The 24,785-nt window shown below is 32.2% G+C and overlaps 1 protein-coding gene across 1 annotated transcript; it reads right to left on the reverse strand.

The window, feature by feature from the left end:
- Positions 1–6,832: 6,832 nt before the first annotated feature.
- Positions 6,833–23,385, reverse strand: LOC117315578 (protein ERGIC-53-like). The gene is made up of 15 exons (XM_033869823.1): positions 23,203–23,385; positions 20,748–20,804; positions 20,271–20,368; positions 19,484–19,591; positions 18,746–18,807; positions 18,093–18,192; positions 17,149–17,272; positions 16,635–16,690; positions 16,363–16,454; positions 15,475–15,529; positions 14,622–14,798; positions 13,735–13,835; positions 12,817–13,000; positions 12,139–12,248; positions 6,833–11,473 (listed from the first exon to the last, which is right to left on the reverse strand). Exons 1-15 carry the CDS (start codon positions 23,345–23,347, stop codon positions 11,437–11,439), a joined length of 1,506 nt encoding a protein of 501 aa, XP_033725714.1. The 5' UTR covers positions 23,348–23,385; the 3' UTR covers positions 6,833–11,436.
- Positions 23,386–24,785: the final 1,400 nt, after the last annotated feature.

Here is a 24,785-nt window from a genome sequence, read left to right on the forward strand (position 1 = left end):
TTAGACAGAGAAACAGTGACTAGAGAGAGAAATGGACACATACCGGTCAGTGCTCCTCGCATACAAATCTACTGTAAAATATTCTCGGGATAATTCAACGACATTAAGCGCCATTTTGTTAATCATATATTGCTTTTTTCCAGAGACTAACATATTCTGTCACATAAGTCTCTGTTTATAAATACTGTACATTTCATCCAAATGTGTGTTCTGTAATAGATATATAAAAAAAATATTTTTCATGATAGCAATAACATTTTATCATTTTAATTCAGAACTCAGAAAGAACAATAACCTAGATATTAGATTAAGGAATTGTTTCTACACATTTATCTTAAACATCGCTTTAAATAGATGTTTTATCCATAACAAACTTCAATAATTCAAAATTTATATAAATATGTCATGGAAGAGTCAATTATATATTAACTAATTTATTTTCGAACAAAATCTATTTAACTACATATTCTTTCAGCTACGAGTCATCAGAGATATGATATATATATGTAGTTGTATACGTCTCTGCTGTCACTAATAAGGTATTGTTAAATTTCAGGACAAAATTAATACGACAGCGTAATTCCATATTACAGGCAATTCACAGAACATTCATGACAATGTATGATCTTCATATTTTCATATTTACTTTTAAACTTCCGTAATTTTCCATCAACGTAAACTTCCATACTACATACAACAACAGACATATCCTAATGGTTCCAGTATTTCAACCAACATTAACCTTGAATATGATTGTATGTTGCCATGAAATCATCCGTCATCAAAATATATTTTAGTAATCATCAAGGACATTTCAATACAAACAAGTATTTCTACAATCTAATTAAAATCTAGATGTCATTCTCACTATGATACATGAAACGTAGTGAGAATGACCATCTAGATTTTAATTTTGCATTGTTGTGATGCAGATGTACAATATATTCTATGTACATAGGTATATGGTAAGTTAAATACCTGGAGATGGGCTCAATATTAGACTGGTCATTGAAATACCACCTAAATATTACACTGGTTACGATATAGGAGTTAGAGGCCCCCAATAACCACACTGTTAAATAGTTTGGTATTTTCCTTATGTATATCATGATATGTAAATTACATGTGTATAACTTAACGAGACAACTGACCATATGGCACAAATAGTATGTTCGAAATAACAATCCTGTAACACCAGTTTTAAAAGTAATAACTTCATGCATTATTATATGCATGACTTTCTACAGAAAGATAACTTATTTTCAAGTTTCCCAGATCTAAAATCAGGTGATATTGCTAAATATTTCATTAAAATTGATCAAAAATATTAATAATTGTTTATTAATTGAATGATGCCATTTAATTAATGGAACATTCTCCAAAGCTTAAAACATTTACAATGCTAAAATATGCATTAAAATTATCAAAATCAGTTTTTTTAAGCTTTTTAATTGATGACAACAATGGAGCAGATTTGAAATGGTCCATAGAAAGATGTTAGATGTATTATAATACTGCAAGTTTGTCAGAGAACTCGCAAAAATGGGAATATACAGCGGAGTAAAAGAAAGGGCTACAGACAAGGAGAGATGGATCAAAGTGTTGAGTCACTACATACACTGCCCTCAAAAGAAACGTCAGTAAACGTCAATAAGAACATGGTCTTAGGATAATATGGTACATTTTCTCAAAGCTAATTAATTAATTTATTTATTAAACATCACTGCTACTCATAATGCTGTACATCCAAAATGATTTTTTCTGCAGTGAAAAAACTACTCTAAATATATTGAAATAAAATATCTTCTGAAAAGTATCAAGAAATATGTGGAAGGCAGTGCATTGTTCTATAATAATTTTAGAATATTTTTTCGTAACAAAAGATATCAAAATATTAACAAATGGTATATTAATAAACTAAAATGCATTCTACATTCTGGAGTAAGAGCGATATAATAAATAATTAATACTGGATAGTTAGTGTTTTATCATTGAGTAAAGTAACTTTGATTGTAGCTCTCCTCACCATTATCCTCCATTGATAACATTTTTCAAATTTTTTTAATCTGGTACAATAGACATGTTGACATCTTAGAATGTCTTTTCTATCGTATTTAATATATGTTCACCTCCAGGACTAGTACCAAATCTGGGATATTAATAAATAACATTATTCATCTTTTATATGATTTCAAATTTTACATTACATTTCTCATCAGCAATGGATAAAAAATCAGATATTCCCCCTTTAATAGCAAAAACATAAAGATATTGTCTGTCTCCTGTTGCAATACCTGACAAATTTGTTGTACCTACCGAAAACTGTTTTCGAGGAACAAATGTCTACATGTAAGTCATACTCATAATCACTGGTAAAAAAATACATACCTTTTAAATAAACCAATTCACAAACTTGTCCTCAATCTTTATAAATATGTGACGGGAAACATGCATACTTTTTTGTTCGGCATAAGAATCCTGATTATTCATAACCTTTCATGAATTCAATTTATTAATATTCTCTGATTTTTCAACAATAATTTTGTGAGTTTTACACATTTTTTTTGTGAAACGTTGATATGTAATGCTGGAATGTTTACAGATTATCAACGAATACAAGCAAGCACAATTACTCATCTGTGACCATTCTATATATCTAGCACCATGGGATCTGCTCAAATATTTCGAACTAATTTCCATTAAAACTCAAGATTTCAGAAGGAACTCATTCCCCCATTGTTCAATGAAATCACTCATATCTCTCCTGAAGTCCATAAAGTCACTTTTACGAACGAAAGCTAGAAGCAGCATTTCACTCAGATATGTCAATATCAGTAAAAAGGCTATGCTTTTAATTATACACAGGTCCCTGCTAGTAGTAACAGCAACCTTGACCTTGACCCAAAACTGAAAGTGCTTTCTGAGATATCATGGTCCTTTATCTTTGAGTTAAATTTGATCAAAATCCCTCAAGGAATGAAACTGCAAGAGCACTGAAAACTTTGGGGTTATGTACATACGTACAAGATTGACAGAAAACCTCTCTTCCCAGCCCCCTGCTTAATTCTCCAGTAGGGGACTAATAACTTAACATTATTGATAGAATTTTGTTTTATATTGATATCATATTTCCTATAATGATGATTTTAAATAAAATCACATGTAGAAAGAAAGCTAATACTTTGGTATATTTTCAGATATTTCTCAAAAATCACATTTTGTTTGTAAATTGTGTTAAGGTTGACCAATTAGCTATCAGTATTTAATTATCTATAAACTGTTTCCTGTTTTATAGCTGAAATGTTCTTATATTCATATTATAAATTATACATATATTTGCACTATATACCGTATTTATTCTTATAAACGCCCTGGAGGCGTAAATTTTTTCCAAGGGGGGGGGGAGATCAAAATTTCAGAGTCCGTAGTTGTGAGATCTGTTGTATGTACCCTTTTCACACACCATGAAACATATAGTGGTACTGCATGTGTTTATAGTTACTGAAACTTTGTTTTGTGGTTTGTGTTAGTTTTATGTTGGATATCCTTTAAATAATTACCTCTGGACACACATGGATGATATAACTGTGCCACAGTAAATTCTTTATTCTTTTTCTTGAATTCTTCTTTCCAAAGAAGGGGGGGGGGGGGGGGGCGTTTATTAGGGTGGGGGCGTTTATTAGAATAAATACGGTATACCTAATAATACATGTACCATTATTCACCGTACTCACACACCCGTCAGCAGATATATCACCCACAAAAACAATTTCCCCAGATTTACTGCACTCAACTATTCATTCATTTGATGTGATGGAATCCACTGTTATAGCCAGCTAAAATATCAACTCAGTTTTTACTTTACAAGAAAAAACATCTTTAAGCAAACTGCAAAAGTACTTAAAATATCTAATTCAATAATAACAGAGATAAAACATGCTATGTAAATGCTTGTACTTTGTGGACACCGATAATATTCTCATAATTTACCACAAAATATCTTTATTTCAAATTTAAAATGATTTATTTTAAACAAATTCAAGAAAATTTCAATATTACAATGAATACAAATAAAATTGATGTTATTTGTTTCCTCAGATCTTTGAAAACAAGACATTTGAGATGGTACAATTCAGATCAAGGTTCCTGTGATCAGCTACATATTGGTATATGCAGGGAAATGCTAGATTTAAAAGATATGAGATCTACTGATGTAGGTTATGCTTCTTTTATTTTTCCAGCATCAGAAAAACCATTTCATCTACACCAACACTAACCAACTGACTTGACACAAAGAGGTATGAGTGTTGTACATTCATAAATTGTCAGTAAAAATTTGGGTTAAAGTGAAACCTGAGACAACTTACCTAGTTTGAATGTAGGAAAATCTGATACCATGCAAAGAAATTGCATCATAAATTTGCATGACAAAAGGAAATGCATATCAAATAAGTTTTTAAAATTCTCAAAAACTGAGGAAACCCTTCTTTAACACGAGACATGATGATTAAAAACCCTCCAAATATCAATAAATTCTAACACCATATACCTTTATCCTCTCTTGTGTAATTTGAATAATATTACTATCATTTCGAATAAACACTTTGTGGAATCAAATATATACTCAAAAACCTTATTTCAAACACTACAGGTTTTATTTGAATTCTTTTTGGGTGTGTTAACATAAGTTTTCTTTAATATTACAATTAATGTTCGGGATCACCATCCTTCAAACATTTCAATAAGTCTATTTAATTTAGTCTTAAAATGAATTGATGTGTTGCTTTTCAAATTACACGAGGAGTTATCTCCCTTAGGGATAGAGTTATCTACCTTGAAGATAAATGCTAGGTTACTTCTCACATTTACCAAAACATTTCCTTTTAAGGTAAGGATATGTAGTACCTTATACATTTATCAAAGGCCTTTTAGAATGTACATAACTGACAAGTTTCCCTTATTTTCATGCAATTGAACGGAACCATTGACTAGCTGGGTTCTGTAAACAGCCATCTATTATCTTTAAGATAAAACAAGGTTTTTACCAAATCTTGTTTAGTTCGCACCAAATAGTGTATACGAAATCATATTTCAACAACAAAAATCCTACTATTAAATATGATATAAATTATACAATAAATTACAACAAAGCTTTAGTCCAACTAAACTATCTTCCAACAACAATCAAAATTGAAAAAAAAAAATTAAAAAAAAAAAAAAAAAATATAATACCTTCTTATGGTGTTTTACCTCCAGGAAAATGTAACTAAAAACTATCCAATTTACAATGACACCATCTTATTCAAAACGATGTAGGATAACATACTGGTAAGGCTAAAGAAAATGTCCGGATAAAGTAGTTGTCAGATGTCATATTAGCAGGTAGTCAGAAAGCAAGCAAATTGGTTTTTCAGCTATACATTAATAGACTGATGTCACATTAGGCAAGATGTCAAATATATGGTGATAGAATTATGTCGGATAAAAAAGGATGTCTGAATATACAGTGATTTCAGATTAGACAGGATGTCAGAATATAAAGTTATAACAGGTCAGGTTAGACAGGATGTCAGAATATACAGGACGTCAGAATATACAGGACATCAGAATATAAAGTTATAACAGGTCAGATTAGACAGGATGTCAGAATATACAGTTATAATATAAGGTCATATAAGACAGGATGTCAGAATATGCAGTTATAATATAAGGTCATATAAGACAGGATGTCAGAATATTTTAGGATTAACATCAATTATTTTTTCTGATATACAGTCATAACATAAAAAACTGGAGTGTACTCTCTTCATAAACCGCTCGCTTCGCGGTTTATGAAGAGAGTACACTCCAGTTTTTTATGTTATGACTGTATAACAGAAAAAATAATTGATGTTAATTCTTATAATTTAATTTCGTCTTATACACACCAAGATAATTCACTTTCTTTGGCGAACTCTTTTCTGTGATAAATTATTACGCAACGTCATCAGCCAATCAAAAATGACGTTACATTTCGCAACATCAAAAATTTTGCTATGGAGGTATAACAAAATTATTTCAGCCAATGAAAATGCATGTTTCATAAAAATTAAATTATAAAGTAATAGAATCAGGTCAGATTAGACAGGATGTCAGAATATACAGTTATAATATAAGGTCAGGTTAGACAGGATGTCAGAATATACAGGATGTCAGAATATACAGTTATAATATAAGGTCAGGTTAGACAGGATGTCAGAATATACAGGATGTCAGAATATACATTTATAACATATCACATTACACAGGATGTCAGAATAGAAAGTTATAAAATTAGGTCAGATTAGACAGAAAGTTGCAATATACAGAGAAAGCTTAATGTCAAACTAAGACAAACGGTCGGAATGTAGAGTTATAACCTGAGGTCAAATTAGACAGGATGTCAGATTATAGAGTGATGTCAGATAAAACAGCATACCCGACAATGGAATTATAACTCCTTGGTAAGATTAGACTTTCAGGATGTTGAAATATAAAGGTCTGTTAGTTTTATGTTAGATTAGACAGAATGTCGGAATATACAATGATAGCTAAATGCCAAATCAGACAGGATGTCAGAATATACAGATATAGCTTAATGCCAAATTAAACAGGATGCAGAAATATACAGTTAAAACTTCATGTCAGATTAGACAAGATAACAGAATATACGGTTACTAAAACAGTGTATCTAATTAACAGGATGTCAAAATATTCTAAGGTCAGAATGATATCACGTTTACCACTATACTCATCACCAAGAACTTCGAGAAGGTAGCCAATAATGTTTTTCTTAACATAACAATACCTTTTATAAATTTACATCGTTTAATTTCTTTGCACAAAACGTTACTGAAATGTACAGTAACCCCATGAGGCATGGAAACACGACCGTATCAATAATTATCAGATTATTACAATATTTACTTCTAAGCAATACAGCTACTAGTGACACCAATACCTATATATAACATACTACTTAACAAGGTAAAAACAGGTAAAAATATCCGGCCAATTACATAAATATGGACAAACTAAACAATGAATTCATTTATAGGTAAAGTTCAGTTGTGATATATATTAATGGTACAAAATTTTCAGTTTCTAATGTTATAATTTTGTGAGCATTAAAGGTCCCAACTTTCCATTAATTTTTTTTTAAGTTAATAAATTTAATAACAATTTCAAGATTTTAAAATTGAAATTCAAGCAAAACCTGATTTGCTTATAACTGTGTTGTTGAAATATTTTCAGTTTTATATTTTAATTTGAAAATATGACTGGATCCGAGAAATGATGTACATTTGTACATGGAGAAATTAACAAAAAAATGCTCATGTTCAGGTTTAAAAACAAACTTCCAATTACACACTAATACAAATGTGAAGCAAGTTATAATAATAGCTTAATCACTGGCCCAGATGGAAGCATGTGAATGATCTTACTTTAAGAGGATACCAGAGTACTTTGAGAAAACCCATGTGGTCAGGGAGGTAACCCCCATACCGTTTCACATCTGAATAAAGAACCAAACCCCAGCCACCTACCAGAATGGACAGTGTACCACCTAAGTATACAATATTTCAATTTATGAGAAGTTGTAGTAAAGTTTCAGAATTATGCTCATTAAAAATCTAGATTGACCTATATTTATGATTATCTGGCCGGATTATCTAACACTTACTTAACAATGATAAAATATCTATGGTGGGTATTGATGCTGGGGTGGGAAGGTGGTATAAGGCAAGACGAATAACAAACCATCTCTAATCACAAGAGTGTGAGAGATCAGGATCATCAAGTTTAAGAATAAAATCATCTTATGATTGGCTTATCCAATCACAGGTAATGTTATTAAAAGAGACGTCAAACCTGATTGGCTGAGCAAAAACTTTAGTTTAAAATCGTTCATTGATCCCAGAGCCTGATCTCGTCCCTTCACCAGCTCTTACAGGTATTTATCAGTGGGAATAGCCTTCAAATATATCTTATGAAATCTATAAACTTGTTCAGGATAAAATTTTAAAGTTTCTTTTATCTTAATCAGCATGATAGATATCTGGTTAGTGAAAAGCTTGATTATGATGTGATGTTAATATAACTAAACTCAATAATATCTGGTTCATTCAAATCTTGTACTAACGTTCTCTTATTACCATGTACTCAGTTAATTTTCACAATTCACTCATTCAAATAAAACAAGAAATTCTGATCTTAGTGTTCACAGCATGCAGCACGACATGAAAACAAAACATGAAATCATGCGGTAAAGATATGAAATTACGAAAAAGTCTAACACAAGCTACAAATACATTATGTATAAGCTGATACTTTTATACAAAATATTAATTGACTCTCACAATTCATCAAAATATCCACGCTTCAACATGAAGATTAATATATCCCCACATTCGTGAAGAAAGCTTCATGATAAAAATAGTAACTGAAAGGTTCTATAATATAACCCATTTTGTAATTAAAATGCTTAACCCTATTTTTAACCCCATACATGATTTTTTTTTTAGTATCAATTTTCATTAAAAGACCTGTTCAAGATTCCATTTAAATATGTGTGAAGTAAAGTGCTTGTAATAAACCACATTGATACAGATCTGACAAAATAAAATACTAAGGTTAAACTAAAAAACAACCTCATTATTAAAATACATTCCAAGTCTTAAACTAGGACACTTATATACTTCCTGCTGTTTGTGGTTTATGGGATTTATAAACAAATGGTATTGTCATCATTTTATGCTCAAATTATGATGAGTTCCTGTAATTTCAATGAGATACCTATCACATAAAATAGCTATGTTTTCCTAAACAGGGACCACTGACAGCGGGGTTTAATTCAAACACTTCACTACAACAAGCTTCAATTTGTCCATCCCCAATCAAACATATGATATCCATTACATTGGTGAACTCATGCAGGATAGTTACTTAAACTGCTAAATTTTAAATGATTTTCAGAAATAAAAAATAACTTCTCTTTATCAATGTTGTTGTACTATTTGATATCAACGGAAAATGATTGAGCAATGTTCAATGTTTAAAGACTTTTAGAGTATCTATTCTTACTGATGATGGTGACAAAGTCCATGTCAATCTACTCATTGAAATGTTACATAAACATTGACCTGATTGCTTAAGTATAAATCAGTACTTAATACCAAATTAACTTGTCATATACACTGGTGGCCAACAAAAAATAATATCAAAATTTCTTGTAGGCTTATCACATGGAAATGAAAATCATTTGTGAGCATTGCTACTGAACGGTTAAAGGCAGGATTTGGCTTATTCCAGACATTAGCTTATTGCAGGACAATGATATAGCATATGTTAGCTTTTTTAGCGGAACTGTTAGAGACATCAAGGGGCTTATAACCAGGCATGGGTCGTGGGTTTATTGCAGGGCTATGAAATGACATTTGTTAGCTGTTTTACTTAACTGTAATATGCATGAGATTGGGGTTATTGTCAGGTAAATATATTATTGTGAGAAATAGAAGATTTACAATAATGGAATTGAAATAAGAGATACTAATAAGTGGAGAATCATTCAAGAAATATGGCATTAATATGAGACTAGTGTTATGAAGACAAAGGAAAACCATTGCACATGATAATAAACATCTTTCCTTTTACACAACAATAACAAAAACGGAATGCTTAAACTTCAGAATGAATTTTTTTTCTCAACAATTGTACATGCAGCAGAATAATGATAACATATTAAATGCTTTTCATTTTTTTCAATTTTCTATAAAATGCAAATAAAGTTCCAGTATTAACTTTTTATAATTACATTTAATATAAGTCCACCATCAAATTAAACAAGAAACTCTGACATGGCCCAGAGATTTTCTTTATCCAGTATGATGTACTCTCAAGCATTCAAATCAATCACCCGTAACTTTCATACATTACCCACACAATTCTTGGTTTAATTTGAATTTATTTTTTTTTCTTCAAAATTTTTGGATTTCAGACTATTTACAATCAATGGCTGTAAATTAATTGATAACAGAATTATATGCTGCAGACCTACAAATGTTTGAAGCTATCAAAAATTTGCAAATTTCACCAAACAAAACTAGTTTAGGGGTATTGAATTTTACAATTCAGATAAATAATTTCCTAGTTTAAATCAATAACTTCATAGCTAAAATGTCCGCATGTTCAATGATCCAGCAAACACTTCCGAAATTAATAATGCCTGAACGTCAGTAGGTTTACACACTTGGCATGAATTCCTAACCATCTCTAATGATACTTATAGCCATGATGTACGGACTGTGGGCTATAAATGTGTGCCAAGTTCTGTTGGTTTACGATACAGAATGAACTGTAATGATTTTACGGCTATTTTATAAAGCTTTGTTTCTCTATGTAGGATTGCCAGCAATCACAGGTGTTACATGAAGGAGGAAGATTGCTGCTTTAAATGTTTATTTTTTTCTGAATTTATTTACAATATCAAGTATGTAACGAATCTTCAAACGGACAATCGTATGACTATATGTTCTATCTTAGACTGTTTATGAGTTTCCATTTCATGTTAAACTTATCACAGGAGACTACATGTCTGCAAACCTAAAACTCCAGAGTCCGTATTCAGGAAGACATTCTTATGCTCTAATACACATTTTATGCTCATGCTCAAATATTTTTGGTGATAATTCTGATATATTGATTGATATTTTTCAATGAGTTGAACAAATTTTGGAAAGTCCTTTAGTGAGATATTACTTTCAATGTTTATGTCATTCTTTTATACTGATATTTTCTGAATTACGTGAGTTAAAGAAAGTTGGGTTGAGCAGATTTCAGGCTTGAGCATGAGAATGGATTCATGAATACAGGCTCAGGACTTACTTGGTAACTCTTGTATTAAAAGGAAAACAAGTCAATACATTTTATCAACAGTGATAAATATACTGTAACAGGGTTACTTCGATGGACCACCATGTCACTTCATTTTTACAAAAATATTTCATTCTTTCCTAACTGTACATACATATTGCATCGTGTATAAAATAGGTTATCGAAGGGAGACAACTGTGATAATCCTGTCCGGGGATGAAGGTCGGAGAATGTGAGAGTTCAATAGTTAAAATAGGTCCTTCCTCCATTTTTTTCACTTATTCCCTCTTCTTCCAGAGAGCTGCACACATTGATTTGCATGTGTGAGAGTTGCCTCCCTTCGTGACCGATTTCATATACACAACTTTGCAAGGTGGTGTTAATTTTTTACTTTACAAATCTAAACACAAATGTGACAATTAACGGACAAAAATGAGCAGGAATTAGAATCATGTGTGATTAGTCTATAATTGTCATGAGCAGAATCATAAATGAGAAATTAACAAATGAAATATTAAAATACTTAATTACATGTTCCCTGTCAGCCTAGTAAAATTTCTTAGCTTGATTTTCTTTACTTTGCCTGAAAAAAAAAATTAATTGTTAGTTCATGTATTAAAAGAAACTTCATTTTCAGAGAATATCTTTGACAATAATTGTACTTTTAAATTTCTAATTCAATAAAAATCATTAGCAGAAGACTGTACAACCATCGACAATAGGAGAGAACAGTTTACTTTGTGACATGGTTCTTTCAGGTATCTGATTTTAACATGGAACACACAGATCTGAGCTATGCCTATATCTTTAAAGTGTTAACAAGATTTTGAATATCTTAATGATGAGCTTTAGACATTATTATAAAATGAATATCTAAGAATGATAAAAATTAAAATCTCAACAAATATCCTTTTGAAAGATTTTTAAGTGGAACGTGAAATTTCTAGTTTTATTTTTAGATATCACAAATTTGCAATTTGAAATTTCATCTGTTCTTTATTTAAATAATTTTTAAAATATACATCAAATTTCAGATTTCCTTTTTAATTGGACAGATAATAAAAAATTTTTTTTTTTAAAGGAAATGGATAAAATTTAATATCTACAGCTATTTCTAATGGTATATAAGGACAACTTGATTTTGAAATAAAACGGTTCTTGAAAAATGTCTAATGAAATATTATCAATAGGTACCATATCTTTACTAGCAGAACAGACTGTATAATTCTGGTGTTATACAATACTTACCTATAAACCATGTATCCTACAAGAATTATAATTTGTGCTCCTAGAGCGAGAAAGAAAAGGAAGGGAGACACACATCCGGACTCTACTGGAGGACAATTTCCCGCCGTAGGCTGTAACAGCATCCAACATAACAATGTTACAAATAGTGATATAAGTACAAAGTTTTATTTCAAATTCTTACCTTAAATCTCATAAAAATTAACTTTCATGATTTTAAATTACAACAATTATAAAACAAGATATTATTGGCTTATATTAATTATTAAATCACTCTTATTGGTCCAGATATGAGAAATTGAGAATGCATGCAGGGAATCTTCATGTGAGAAAACCCAGTGTGCAGGCATGTTAAGTATTACATAGACTGTCCTTTTCCTGCAAAAGACCCATGGACTAACACATGAAGGTGTGGACTTGGGATGAAGGGAGTAAGCTTAATAACAATACAATGAAATGGTATTTGTTATCATTTTATTGGTTTAAACTGCGTTTTATTCTATGTATAGCAGTGTCAAAATTAATGCATAGATAAGGATTCAAAACCAAGTAATGGGTCCATATATTGATATATATCTCCTTGAGATCCTCTCGTTTTATTGAGCTGCATTAGACATGGGTGGGCTTAAAGCTTATTACCAGGTATGGGCTTATTACTGGATAAATAGGATAAATACTTACCATTGGACGCTGCATCAAATTGAGGGTGTCCGATTTGACGGAGCGGACATTATTGTGAAGGTCCCTAATTATCTGGTCGATGTCGGCGGGGATGCCTCCACCGGTCCCCCCTTGTTGGGCCCCTCCGGCTCCTACATTATTCTGTATATAACTAGCTTTTTGTTGTACATCATTTATTATTTGTCTGTAATGGAGAAAACAGAAAATATTTGTATAAAACTTACAGAAAGCAACAGAAAAATTGTATTAAACAACAGAAAATGACAGAAAACATTTGTATCAAACAAAAGAGAGCAACAGAAAACATTCGTATCAAACAACAGAAAGCAACAGAAAACATTTGTTAAACAACAGAAAGCAACATAAAACATTTGTATCAAACAAAATAGAGCAACAGAAAACATTTGTATCAAACAATAGAAAATGACAGAAAACATTTGTTAAACAACAGAATATGACAAAGTAGTTATAGTTCAAACAAGAAAATGACAGAATATTAAATTTTGTACCTGATTACCAGGTATATAAATATCTTTGTTCTTTTAAACACTAGAAAATGACAGAATATTTGCTCTAAGATCATAAACAACGGAAAAGAAAAGATGTCATACAACAGGTAATACTGAAGAATATCTGTACGTTTCAACAATGACACAAACCTTCTGTACTCATTTATATTATCATTATCACTGATGAAAATCTAAAGGTGAAAAGCAGGTCTACCGCCAACAGAACTTTAAACCAGTTGTTTTATTTTTGACTTTCACCAAGAAGAATAGACATGGGCAAATAATATATTGCATACAAGGTATTGAACAATCTTAGCTTATTCCGATGAAACAGGAAGATGGCACTTTGATGAATAAGTTTTAGGTAGACAATAAGGCATGCAGTTTCAGATCTCTAAAAAAATCTCACCTTATTTCTCTAGCGTTTACCATGATGTCATTTTGATTATTGAGGACTTTGTCCACTTCGTGCCTTTGTATGGTAGAGCCAAGCTGTGGTTGGTTGCCTCCCTGTAAATTCATGGAAATAAAAAACTTGTATTCACTTAATACATTATGTTTGATATACATTTACATTTTAAATCAGTACGAAGGGGTGGAGACACAACGTCCCAGGAGGTAGTGAATTGTAGAAATCTAGATGAACCTGCGTGGATACAGGTACATACAAGAGGTCTCACCAAAAACCCAGGTAATGTTTGTGTAAAACAGTGAGGCCAACACAGAGGTTCTTTTGATGGTCCGACACTCTCTATTAAAATTCAGACCATTGAAAGAATCTCCATGTTGGGCTTGCTGTTATATGCACGAATTTACATTTCAAATTAATTTCATTTTGTTCAAATATATTATTATATAAAAAGCAGAGAAAGAAGTGTTGTAGGCAGTACAGGTAAAGAACGCCATGTTTGTACAAAATCTTATACCAAGGAAAGGTGTTTATGGCAATCCTCCACTCCCGATGGGGACACTAAGGGCTATTCAAATAAAAAAAATATATATCTCATGGGAGGACTCCAGAAACAACGAAATGCTATGAATTGTGGGTGCATCTGACTTAATAGGGTACTGTTTGAATTAAATCACTTCACTTTCTTTGTCTCTGTTTGACAAACCTTAAAGGGAAGATGTCCCTACATATATTTGACAGCTTTAAAAAAATAAATAGTAATTTACAAATCATAGAGACTATTCAATATCGATTACTATAACTGGTTTCAAACATGAAATTGGACTTCCTAAATCTGACATTTTTAGGAACAGAAATAGGGTAGTGACCGCTGGACTTGTACTTACCTGTTGCTGACCTCCACCCTGAACTTGACCACTGGGTAGCTGACCGATTTTGGATAAGACCATTTCCTGTCTGCCTAACAACTCGTCCAGTTTTCTATTTAACATTTTCAGAGAGTTATGCATCTCGTTCTGTCCTTCAAATATCATCTTAAGTTCTTGTTCACCCTGAGATTCGAACTGGAAAATAAAAATCAATAATTATGCAACATCACAAAATTTCTGTTATCTTTTTTATTTAGATTATATTGAAAAAAAATGATACATTGCTGGAAAATGTTTAATGTTGAAATTAAAACATATCTATTTTGGAACCTTCCTCTATTATCATGAAAAAAATTAATCTAATAATGCCTAATTTTAACATATTCCTGTTTATCACACAATGTAGTAAGCACTAAAAATGATATTTCGAATAACCTTGATTCCCGAACCATCATTAATTAGCCCCATAATGATGTTATAGCCTAGTCACAGGTGTTTGACCCTATTATACCTAGTCTCAAAAAAATGACAGATACAGATTGACAGATTCATGACTCTTCAATCCACCTATATATATATTTACTGTATCATTACCTATGTTTGACTGTGTATGAGAACAAGGTTAAGTATTTTTTTTCCTGACCACATTCAAGATCCGAAAACAGGCACTACTCAAAATTGTTCATGCTGTCTTATTTTTTCAATTAAGAAATTATCAATATTCAAAAAATCTTTAAATCAAATCCTGTCTTTTATGTGAGGACTTAAAATCAAGTAATTTTCCTTCTAATTTTAAACTTTTGCTGCACATGTTTCCCTAGGAGGCAATTTTAACAAAATGGCCAGGAAAATAGGGAGGTTAATGACATACCATGCCTGGCATGTCCAGATCTGGGCTGACACGGTCTGGATGTTGCTGCTGGAATCTGTGAAGAAGAAGCAGAAAATAAGAGAGAAATAGATGATGATTAGAAATATAGCTGGTGATCAGACAGTCCTATCTATAGACGGTACCATTGTACCAGAACAGATATTTCAGAAATAAAATGTCTTTGAAATGAAAGGGTTATTTTCCTTGAATATCAGATCAACCCTCTACTCAGAGGGTTGAGTATTTTTTATGTAAATCAAATATTACCTAGGATACTGTTTACATTGTAATACTGCACATTTTTTGTTTGCTCAAATTTTAGCTTGGAACACCGTTACGTGAAACGAAAACTCAATAATTGAAAGATGCATGTTATTAATTACATACAAATTTACGTATTAAGCATGCGTAGTGATCATAAATTAGTTGTTCTGATACCTCTGATCTACTTAATTAAGCATCACATTGTTAAGTGAATACGGGTTTAATAATTATCGGATAGCTTGGGTAGTTCTCGCTGGTGGACTGATGGTAAGTTGTACAGACCGCAGGTCTTTCATTTCAGGTTTCTAATTTACGTGAAAAACGTACATTGTACATAGCGTTACATGTTCTTTTAAAAACAGTTTATTTTTCAGTTTCTACAAAATAAAACAAAACAAGAAATCATATCAGAAACATAAGTATATTTATTGTTAAAAAGACTGACAATTAGACGTGTTTATGAAACGTCCCGGATTGTATATAATCAAGGGAGATAACTCTTACACGACAATTTTTTTTGACCTGGTAGACAAAATTCGGCAGTCCGGAAAACTTGTTATCTGGACGGTTTGGGCTGGGAACGAAGGTGTTCGGATTATCGAGAGTCCACTGTATAAAACTTACTCTTGTTTTTGTTTTTCAAGTTGCTGATAGTAATCATCAAATTCTTTCTCATATTTTTGTTTTTCCTGATCAGGAACTTGCTGCATGTCAGGCTGTGAACAAGAAAAGACAGAATTAAAACAAGCAACCATTGTATTGACTAAAACATATGAATATAAAGAAGGGAGATAATTTGTTAATATTAATGTGGCTATCAATTTCAACACCTATAAATTCTTAATGTTAAAAAAACATGTAAAATGATTTCTGAGTGGTATGAGCTTGAAAAATACCTGTTTATCTGTGTCAATCAGGGAGTGAGTAAGGAAAGCCAACACATCGTGGTCATCTAAAAACAAAACAAAAACATCCTGTCAAATGATCTAAGAGAGTCAATGACGGTAGGTCTTAAAAAAACTTGCATATTTATGTAGAAAAGTAACTGTTTAGAAGGCCAAAATAAAAACTTCAAAACAAAATCTGGAGGTGTGCTTAACACTGCAAAGAAATAACATTTGTTGCTGTTCCCAATTTGTTTTTTTCCGTTAAAAAACCATCATTGAATTTAGGGAACAAATCTTAAGCTTAAGTTAAGCACATGGGGGTTCTTAATGTGGAAACAATAGTCAACTGAATTTCAGATTTGAGGATACATTTTTTTTTTAAATGTTCAGTACTCTCTTTCAAATACTTTATATAGAACAGTCTTAGAAAATTGCTGGTGCAAACATCTGTTTGGGAGAGAAAATTCCCCTTTAAGGAGTTTCTAGGAACACTGCTTCTCAACCTAAATTGAAGAAATCTTACCAGCCAGTCCTCCAGTAGCTGCCGAGATTCCAAAATATCCTGATGATGGAAGGATGACGTTCTCCTGTCTCAGACACAACTCAAAGTCGTCTTTGTTACTGGTAAGTCCATTGTTGAAGAAAACCTAGAACAGTAACAGTTGTTTTTTTTAAAAATACCAGATAATTTTCAAATTTCCATTTAGAAGGATGTTTCTGCTCAAGTCAAAAAGTGGATGTAGATTCAGGTTTTAAGTAAAACATATTTTAAGGAGTGACACGAATATTGGACTTTTAACATTTAACTTTTTAGAAAATTAGAGATAGATATCTATACAAAAATGCATAGGATTCGAGTATAATATCAAAAAAAAGTATGCTGTTATTCATGGGAACCTAGGTCATGTATTCAAAGTTTATAACATGTGAATTTGATCCAAAAAAATTCTGCTTTTCCAAGAAGAGCATTGAACTGTGGTGATGCTAAAACAGGAAATGCAAGTTTGACAAGACTACACCCAATGTTTACAGCAATGCACAAGCTTCTGTGACATTGAAATCTTACAATGATGTCATTAAGGACAGGTGACACTTACTGTGATGTCACTCAACACAGGTGACACTTACTGTGATGTCACTCAACACAGGTGACACTTACTGTGATGTCACTCAACACAGGTGACACTTACTGTGATGTCACTCAACACAGGTGACACTTACTGTGATGTCACTCAACACAGGTGACACTTACCATGATGTCACGTAAGACAGACAGCATTTATTATGATGTCATGTGACAAGTGACACTTACTGTGATGTCACTAAATACAGGTGACTCTAACTGTGATGTCCCATCATGTAAGCCATGCAACACTTACTATGATGTCAAAAAAACAGGCAGCATTTATTGTGATGTCACATAAGACAGGTGACAATGTGATGTCATTTAAGACAGGTGAAACTCACTGTGAGGATATTGTTGTAGTACTCCACTTTGATGCGGACTGGGTACGGCTTGTTTCGGAAGTCTCGGAGACATCCTCCGGTCTGCTGCTGTAGACCATCACTGAAACAATATGAAAACTGTTTAAAACCTTACTAAATAGTGTTACCAACTTGGCTCATTTTGTCAGGTCTGCCTGCTATTAGTCATAAATAGTGACCTGCTCTGACTGGGAAATACTGGATTTATCAGACCTTTTATCACTTTTGAGCAGAATCAAAAATATCAAAAATAAAGTTTGGAAGCTATCAAAATCAAACAATATTTTAACATGGAATAGAACACCGTCTAGATATAATGTGGTGAATCTAAATTAAAGTCAATGTATGTTATGTTTTCATTAAATACAGATGCTGGTAACGCATAAATGTTTTTTTTAAATTTTCATACTGTTTATATATAATAAGGATATTTCGAAAGGGGAAAAGGATGTTTCAAATGGGGAAATGGACATTTTAAGTCCACAAAATGACATCTCAAAAAGGGAAAATGACATTTCAAATGGGGCAAATGGACATTTAAGAAAAGAAAAAGACATTTCAAGTGTGATGGACAGGATATCTAAAATAGGGAGAAAGGTGTGTCACAGCACCATGTCATCAGGAGAAACACTTACCTTTGATGGTCGTAGACTTTGGTTCCATCGTTAACCATGGCCATCACATAGGGATTATTGTGCTGATAACACAAACACATAACAAAGTTTTACAAAAGGTAACATTTCATCCTCATTTAAATCTTAGAGGAAGAGCTTTGTGAAACTGAACCAACTAATATCACATTATTTTGATACTCCAAGCAATAAGGTCTAGATCTCTCACCAAAGCAAAATGTGTCTTACTTTAGCTACATAATCTACTTAATAGTACATATATATGTAGATTATGTAGCTAAAGTAAGTCACATATCAAAAGAAAATAAACACATATATAGGATATATAAGAAACACTCCAAACTCATTGCAATCAGCTGTCTTTAACAAAATATTCTATATCTATCTCTATGCTTGAGATCAGACAATTGACTGAATTTGTCCCAAAACCAACTCAATTCCTCAACCCATAGACAAAAACATCTTTAATTGATACTAATTATACCTGTATTTAGTTCTCAAGACTCATGTACATGTATTGACCAGATGCTACATGCTGAAATCCATTGAAAGGGCCTTAAAATGACATTTACTTTCAAACTCATGGTAGGGTGATTATTAGACTGTTTTGATAGTTTCTTTGACAGATAAATAAAATAGTAATTTTTACAATATTAGAAGTACTATATTCAGCAGGTGGTCATTGAACAGAGTGTAAAGTTGCCCGGAGAAAAGACAAACTCAAGTGTATAGTGAATTTACCTGTCCATCATTGTCAAAAGAGTCAAGGAAGATTGACAGTCCCTTCCATTGGTCGTTACTTCCAAACACTGGCCCCTCAATTCCTCGCTGTTCTGTAAACCACATGGCCTGTAATGGAAACATATAAATTATGTTTAGTCATCATTGTTCTGTATCAGGATCTTTTAAGTACCGTATTTATTCTAACAAACGCCCCGGGGGCGTGAAATTTTTCGAAGGGGGGGGGGGGGGCGTTTAATGGAGATTAAAATTTCAGAGTCGGTAAGTTGTGAGATCTGTTGTATGTACCCATTTCACACATTGAAACATGTGTATATGTATCCCAAAACATTGTAAAACTAAGTGACAAACTTGTTTTGTGGTTTGTGTTAGTTTTATGTTGGATATCCTTTAAATAATTACCTCTGGACACATGTGGATGGATATATAACTGTGCCACGGTAAGTTCTTTTTCTCGAATTGAGGAATTTTTCTTTCCAAAAAAAGGGTGGGGGGGCGTTTATTAGGGTGGGGGCGTTTATTAGAATAAATACGGTAAGTAAATTACCATCACCTGGAATTAAGTTGTTCAATAACTGATTACCATAATAAGAGTTTAATATATGTAGTTTCTATCCACAAATAACCCTAGATGGAAATAAGCTGTAGAAATTTGATTTATAATAGTGATCCCAGTGGTTCACAAGTAAGCCCTATCCAAACTTAAACATTTAACATTTACTCTAAGGAAAGGGGCTTAATCACAGGATAATTATACAGTAAGAACTACAATACAGTGATGTCTTACCATTCCATCGGCACCTACACGACCTCTCCCGGAGACCTTGAAAACCATTTCTATAGACCACATTGGGAATGTGGTTGGGTATTTGGCCCATACTTGTCCTACAAAATAGTAAAACATAAATTGTCAGGAACATCATGAGACTGCATGATCTTAGTTTTTACATTGGAACAAATTAATCTTCACATTTGAATTTCAAATAAACACACTTCAGTAAGGGGAGATAATCACAATACTACTAAACAAATAAATCTTACAAGTAAACACTTCAACAATTTAATTTGTGTTGATAATGCATTTATGAATCACTAAATTTTAGAAGTGTGTATCTTTATTAACCAGCTCTTGTAAACCTTACCAAATAAACATTATGAACAGGGAAATCCAATATACTCTTTATTGTATTTCGTAAGTTATGTAAAGTGTATTTATGAAACCAGTGATATTATATTACAGGCCATTTTTTTTTAACAAACTTACCTTTTTTGCTTCTCAAGGAAGGTGTAATTCTTATGTTCTCATCACTTGCAATTGCATCTGTAAGAAATTAAACCACATGATCGGATGAGAGGTAAATTACATATCCAGTTATTATCAACAGACCTTTGAAAGTATGCTACACACTACAAAAGGATATTTGAAATGGATTGGGACATGTCAAATTCAATTGAACATCTGTTTAATTTTGACACTTCAGATTTTTAAGAAATACCAATCTGATATATATATACAATATGATATGAAATGTTTGTGAGTACTTTCTTTCATGGACCAGATCTAGATCATTCAGATTATTTCATGGGTACAATTTTCATGACGTAACTCATGTAATAATAAACCATACAACATTTGCTATATTCATATTTGTTGTTCCAGAGCAACCATATGCATGAAAACAATGAAAGTTTATGCACAACAAATGCTCCATGTTACGTACACAACAGCTAAAACTCAAGGGATATATACATTTTAAGAGCCCTGTTAAATGTATAACATACAACAGATATATATAATGTACATTTAATTATAAACCTCAAGTGTTTACATGTCAATTCTTAATTTTAGTTTTCATAACTGAAATTTTGTAATTTATTAATACTACAGCTATTCCTTAATTTGACCCTTGAAAAGTATGTTTGTGAATGCCTAGATTTAGTCTCAACTCTTCTGCTTCCATGTTGGATTTGTGATTTGACTTCTAGTATTGCTACATATATACATGTACAGGGTAAATTCGTTAATGGTCCCCATAATAATTAACTGAAGAAAAGTCTGGCCAACTCATGCTTTATTGTGACATATAGTACAGTTCATTTAGGGAAATTATACAGACATTAATTTGAAAGCCATATGCATGCAGTACATTAATACATACACTTTGTATTTATGATAATTAAAGAGATCAGGAATTTGAGCTATCAAGTATCAAACTAAGAAGCAGTTTCTTTTCCGAGATGTTGAAAAAAAACACCCAGTGAAAATTAAATGATATAATAACCATCAGAACCAATCAAATTCATCAGGAATAATAGCATGTATATATATGACTTGATCAATATGATAATGCAATACAGTCAATGCTGGTATTGTTGAATATTTATAGGCTTAAGGCTTATACTTATCTACCAGTGATAAAGCTAGGGGATTACATAACATGTCAAGCACAATATAGATTAACACCCTTAAGGAAAACATTTATAAGCTTCAGGCTTAACTCATCACCCTATGTATGGCATAATGACTTTCAATTTGATATGTAATAGGACATATCCTATTGTGTCTCATAGGAAAATAAATAATTAGCAATGGTTTATTTACTGGCTATTCATTTCAATATGAAACAATGAAAAACATCAAAATAAACATCTACAAAAATATCTATTCTATCCGAGTACTTATTTCATTAAATTATTTCACAGGAAGCTGGGTACATATTATCACAAATTAGAAAAAAAAAAGTTTCTGTCTATGATGACCATTGCTACCCAAAGATATCGATTCAGATGATAAATTTTAGAATGAATGCTTGGGGCGTGTTTGTGAATATCTAATGTCAATCTGATATCATCAAATTATGACTACGGACACTGTTGAAAAAATTAAAGTTAATCTGAATGAGATTATATATATTATCAGAGCTGAGAGAGTAAATACGTAACAAGCAAACATATGTTCCTAAATTTACACATAAAAATATTTATTTGTTCATGGCTCTTTAATCTTCCAAAGCACTTTCTGGGTCAATAATGAATGGGCCACATTACCAATATTTCATATTTGAGTGCTTGTTTTTTCTTCAAAATTTTCAATTTCCTCCATAATATTTCCTGAATAGACCAATCCTCAATATTTTTCTTTAAAAATGAACCAAAGAGACCCCCAATAAAAACCAGAGAAATACGTGCAAAATAGGTTAAAATAAACGAAATCACACATAAAAGCATATTTGATTTGTTTGAAAAAATAATTAATGTTTTCATATAAATCCTATATAGGGAAGTAAACATAACATCATCACCATACTGTAAAATTTGCATCCTAGTTGGGTAGTGATGACAACAATAAAACTGTTAAACGGTGCATCTTTTATGATAAAGCTGTATTGATCCCTTAGAATCTAGGATCATAAAACTCACTATAAAAGCTAAAACCTTTTGATCTACCAGTTGTTTTGTTTCAGACGTCTGTACAGTACGATATTTATAAACTAATAAATAAGTAAAATGAAATTTTAATTAAAAAGAAATAAGATTTATATTAAAACTCTATTGTATTCTGTTAAATCTCACAATGATGATCTGACATAAAAGTATGCTAAAACAGCAATTCTAACGCTTCCATATGTTCGCCGGTAACGTTCAACACCAGCTTTACACGTGTACCAAACTCTCAACCAAAACACAGCTGATGGCGATCTCAATGTTTTACGACTTACCACCGGAATACTCCCAGAATGGCACACTTTTATCACTTTGCACCAAGTGTGGTCCTTTAAAACTAAATTTGTATTCAAATCTTGGTTTCCAATTAACGCATTCTGCTGTAAAAACCAGCGAAATCAGTAGCACCGTCCACAACATCTTTGGTTTTAAACCGGAAATGATCAATAAGCGCCTCTTGCATTGAAAATTTGGCAAGGGAGATAACTCTCATTTACTCGCACCTGTCAAAAATATGAATGATAATCTTGGGCTGCCTACGACAGCGGAACAATAGATCAGAGACCGGAGCTATAACATGATGACACGTAGTACACCCTCGCATAAGGCTGGAGGCGCTCACACCAGTGACTCCTAATAAAGCTATGTGTTTCACTCAACAGAAAACAAGCTGTTTAGGCCCGAAATTCGACGACCAGCCTCAACAGTTTTGCTTTTTTTTTTCATTATATATGTCCTCTTAACATCAATTTTATAATATTCTTCACTCCAATTTTATGAAGAAAATATACATAAAAAGTTTAATTTCTGTTTTTGTCGCTGAGAGTGGTACGATTAATGGGCACGTATTATATATGGTTTAAATTCTAAATCAATCATTTAATTTTCTCACCATGTACAATTTGTAGTTATGTCAACCCAAAATCTATCCCTTCTACAAGTCCTAGTTCGAGTTTCGTGCGATACGATTTGCCCGTATACTTCCCAATGCTGCCGATAACTATCCACTTATCCGAAGAATTTTTTTTTATCGGCATCTTAAAAATCTTTATACCGAATAACTAGTACCACTATATAGGATATTACAATCCAACACTAACACTCAATCGGGAACCGTCGGCACTTTCCGTAAACGAGAAACTACTCGTTTACGGAAAGTGCCGACGGTTCCCGATTGCACCAACACTTTGACTGTTTGAACTGTACGTTGGAAGGGGAGTAACTCTTTCCACAATGCGGATTGTCCTGCTTGCGATCATTAACTAATGAGATAATTTGATTCCCATCGATTTCGTTTACATTTAATCGGTATACTAATGACATGTATTATGTATGTCTTAACATATGATAATGCATTTTATAAGGTGCCGACGTTAACAGCAGAAATAGACTGAACAAAAAAATCATTTAGATCCAATCAAGATGACATTAAAACACTGCATTATTGTTAATGCAGGCATATGACATGGACTTGAAATATACCTCATTACTGATCTTCTGAAATACATTATTACTCCAGGGCGAATTGCAACATTCAAATGAATGATAGCAAATGCGTATTGAATAACTTGCCACGTGTCGGGTACTTTCCAGCAGATACATCCAAGGAAATCATTGGAAATGAGACGGCATGGGAAAGTGTTAAGTTATGGTTAGTGTTAATGTTTTTGCTGATTTCGTTCTGGCCCGACAGCAGAAATGGACACTCTGGCAGATTAATCTTTCCGAGAATGTTTAAGTCTGGTATCAGGGTTAGAGAAAGGCTATACCTTTTACACGTTATAACGTACAATGTACTATATTGACGCGACATAGAACAGTAAAGTAAACTTGTCAGCATACTCCTCACAAAAAGCCG

This window comes from Pecten maximus, chromosome 17, assembly GCF_902652985.1.
Source record: "Pecten maximus chromosome 17, xPecMax1.1, whole genome shotgun sequence".
Classification (NCBI taxonomy): Eukaryota; Metazoa; Mollusca; class Bivalvia; order Pectinida; family Pectinidae; genus Pecten; species Pecten maximus.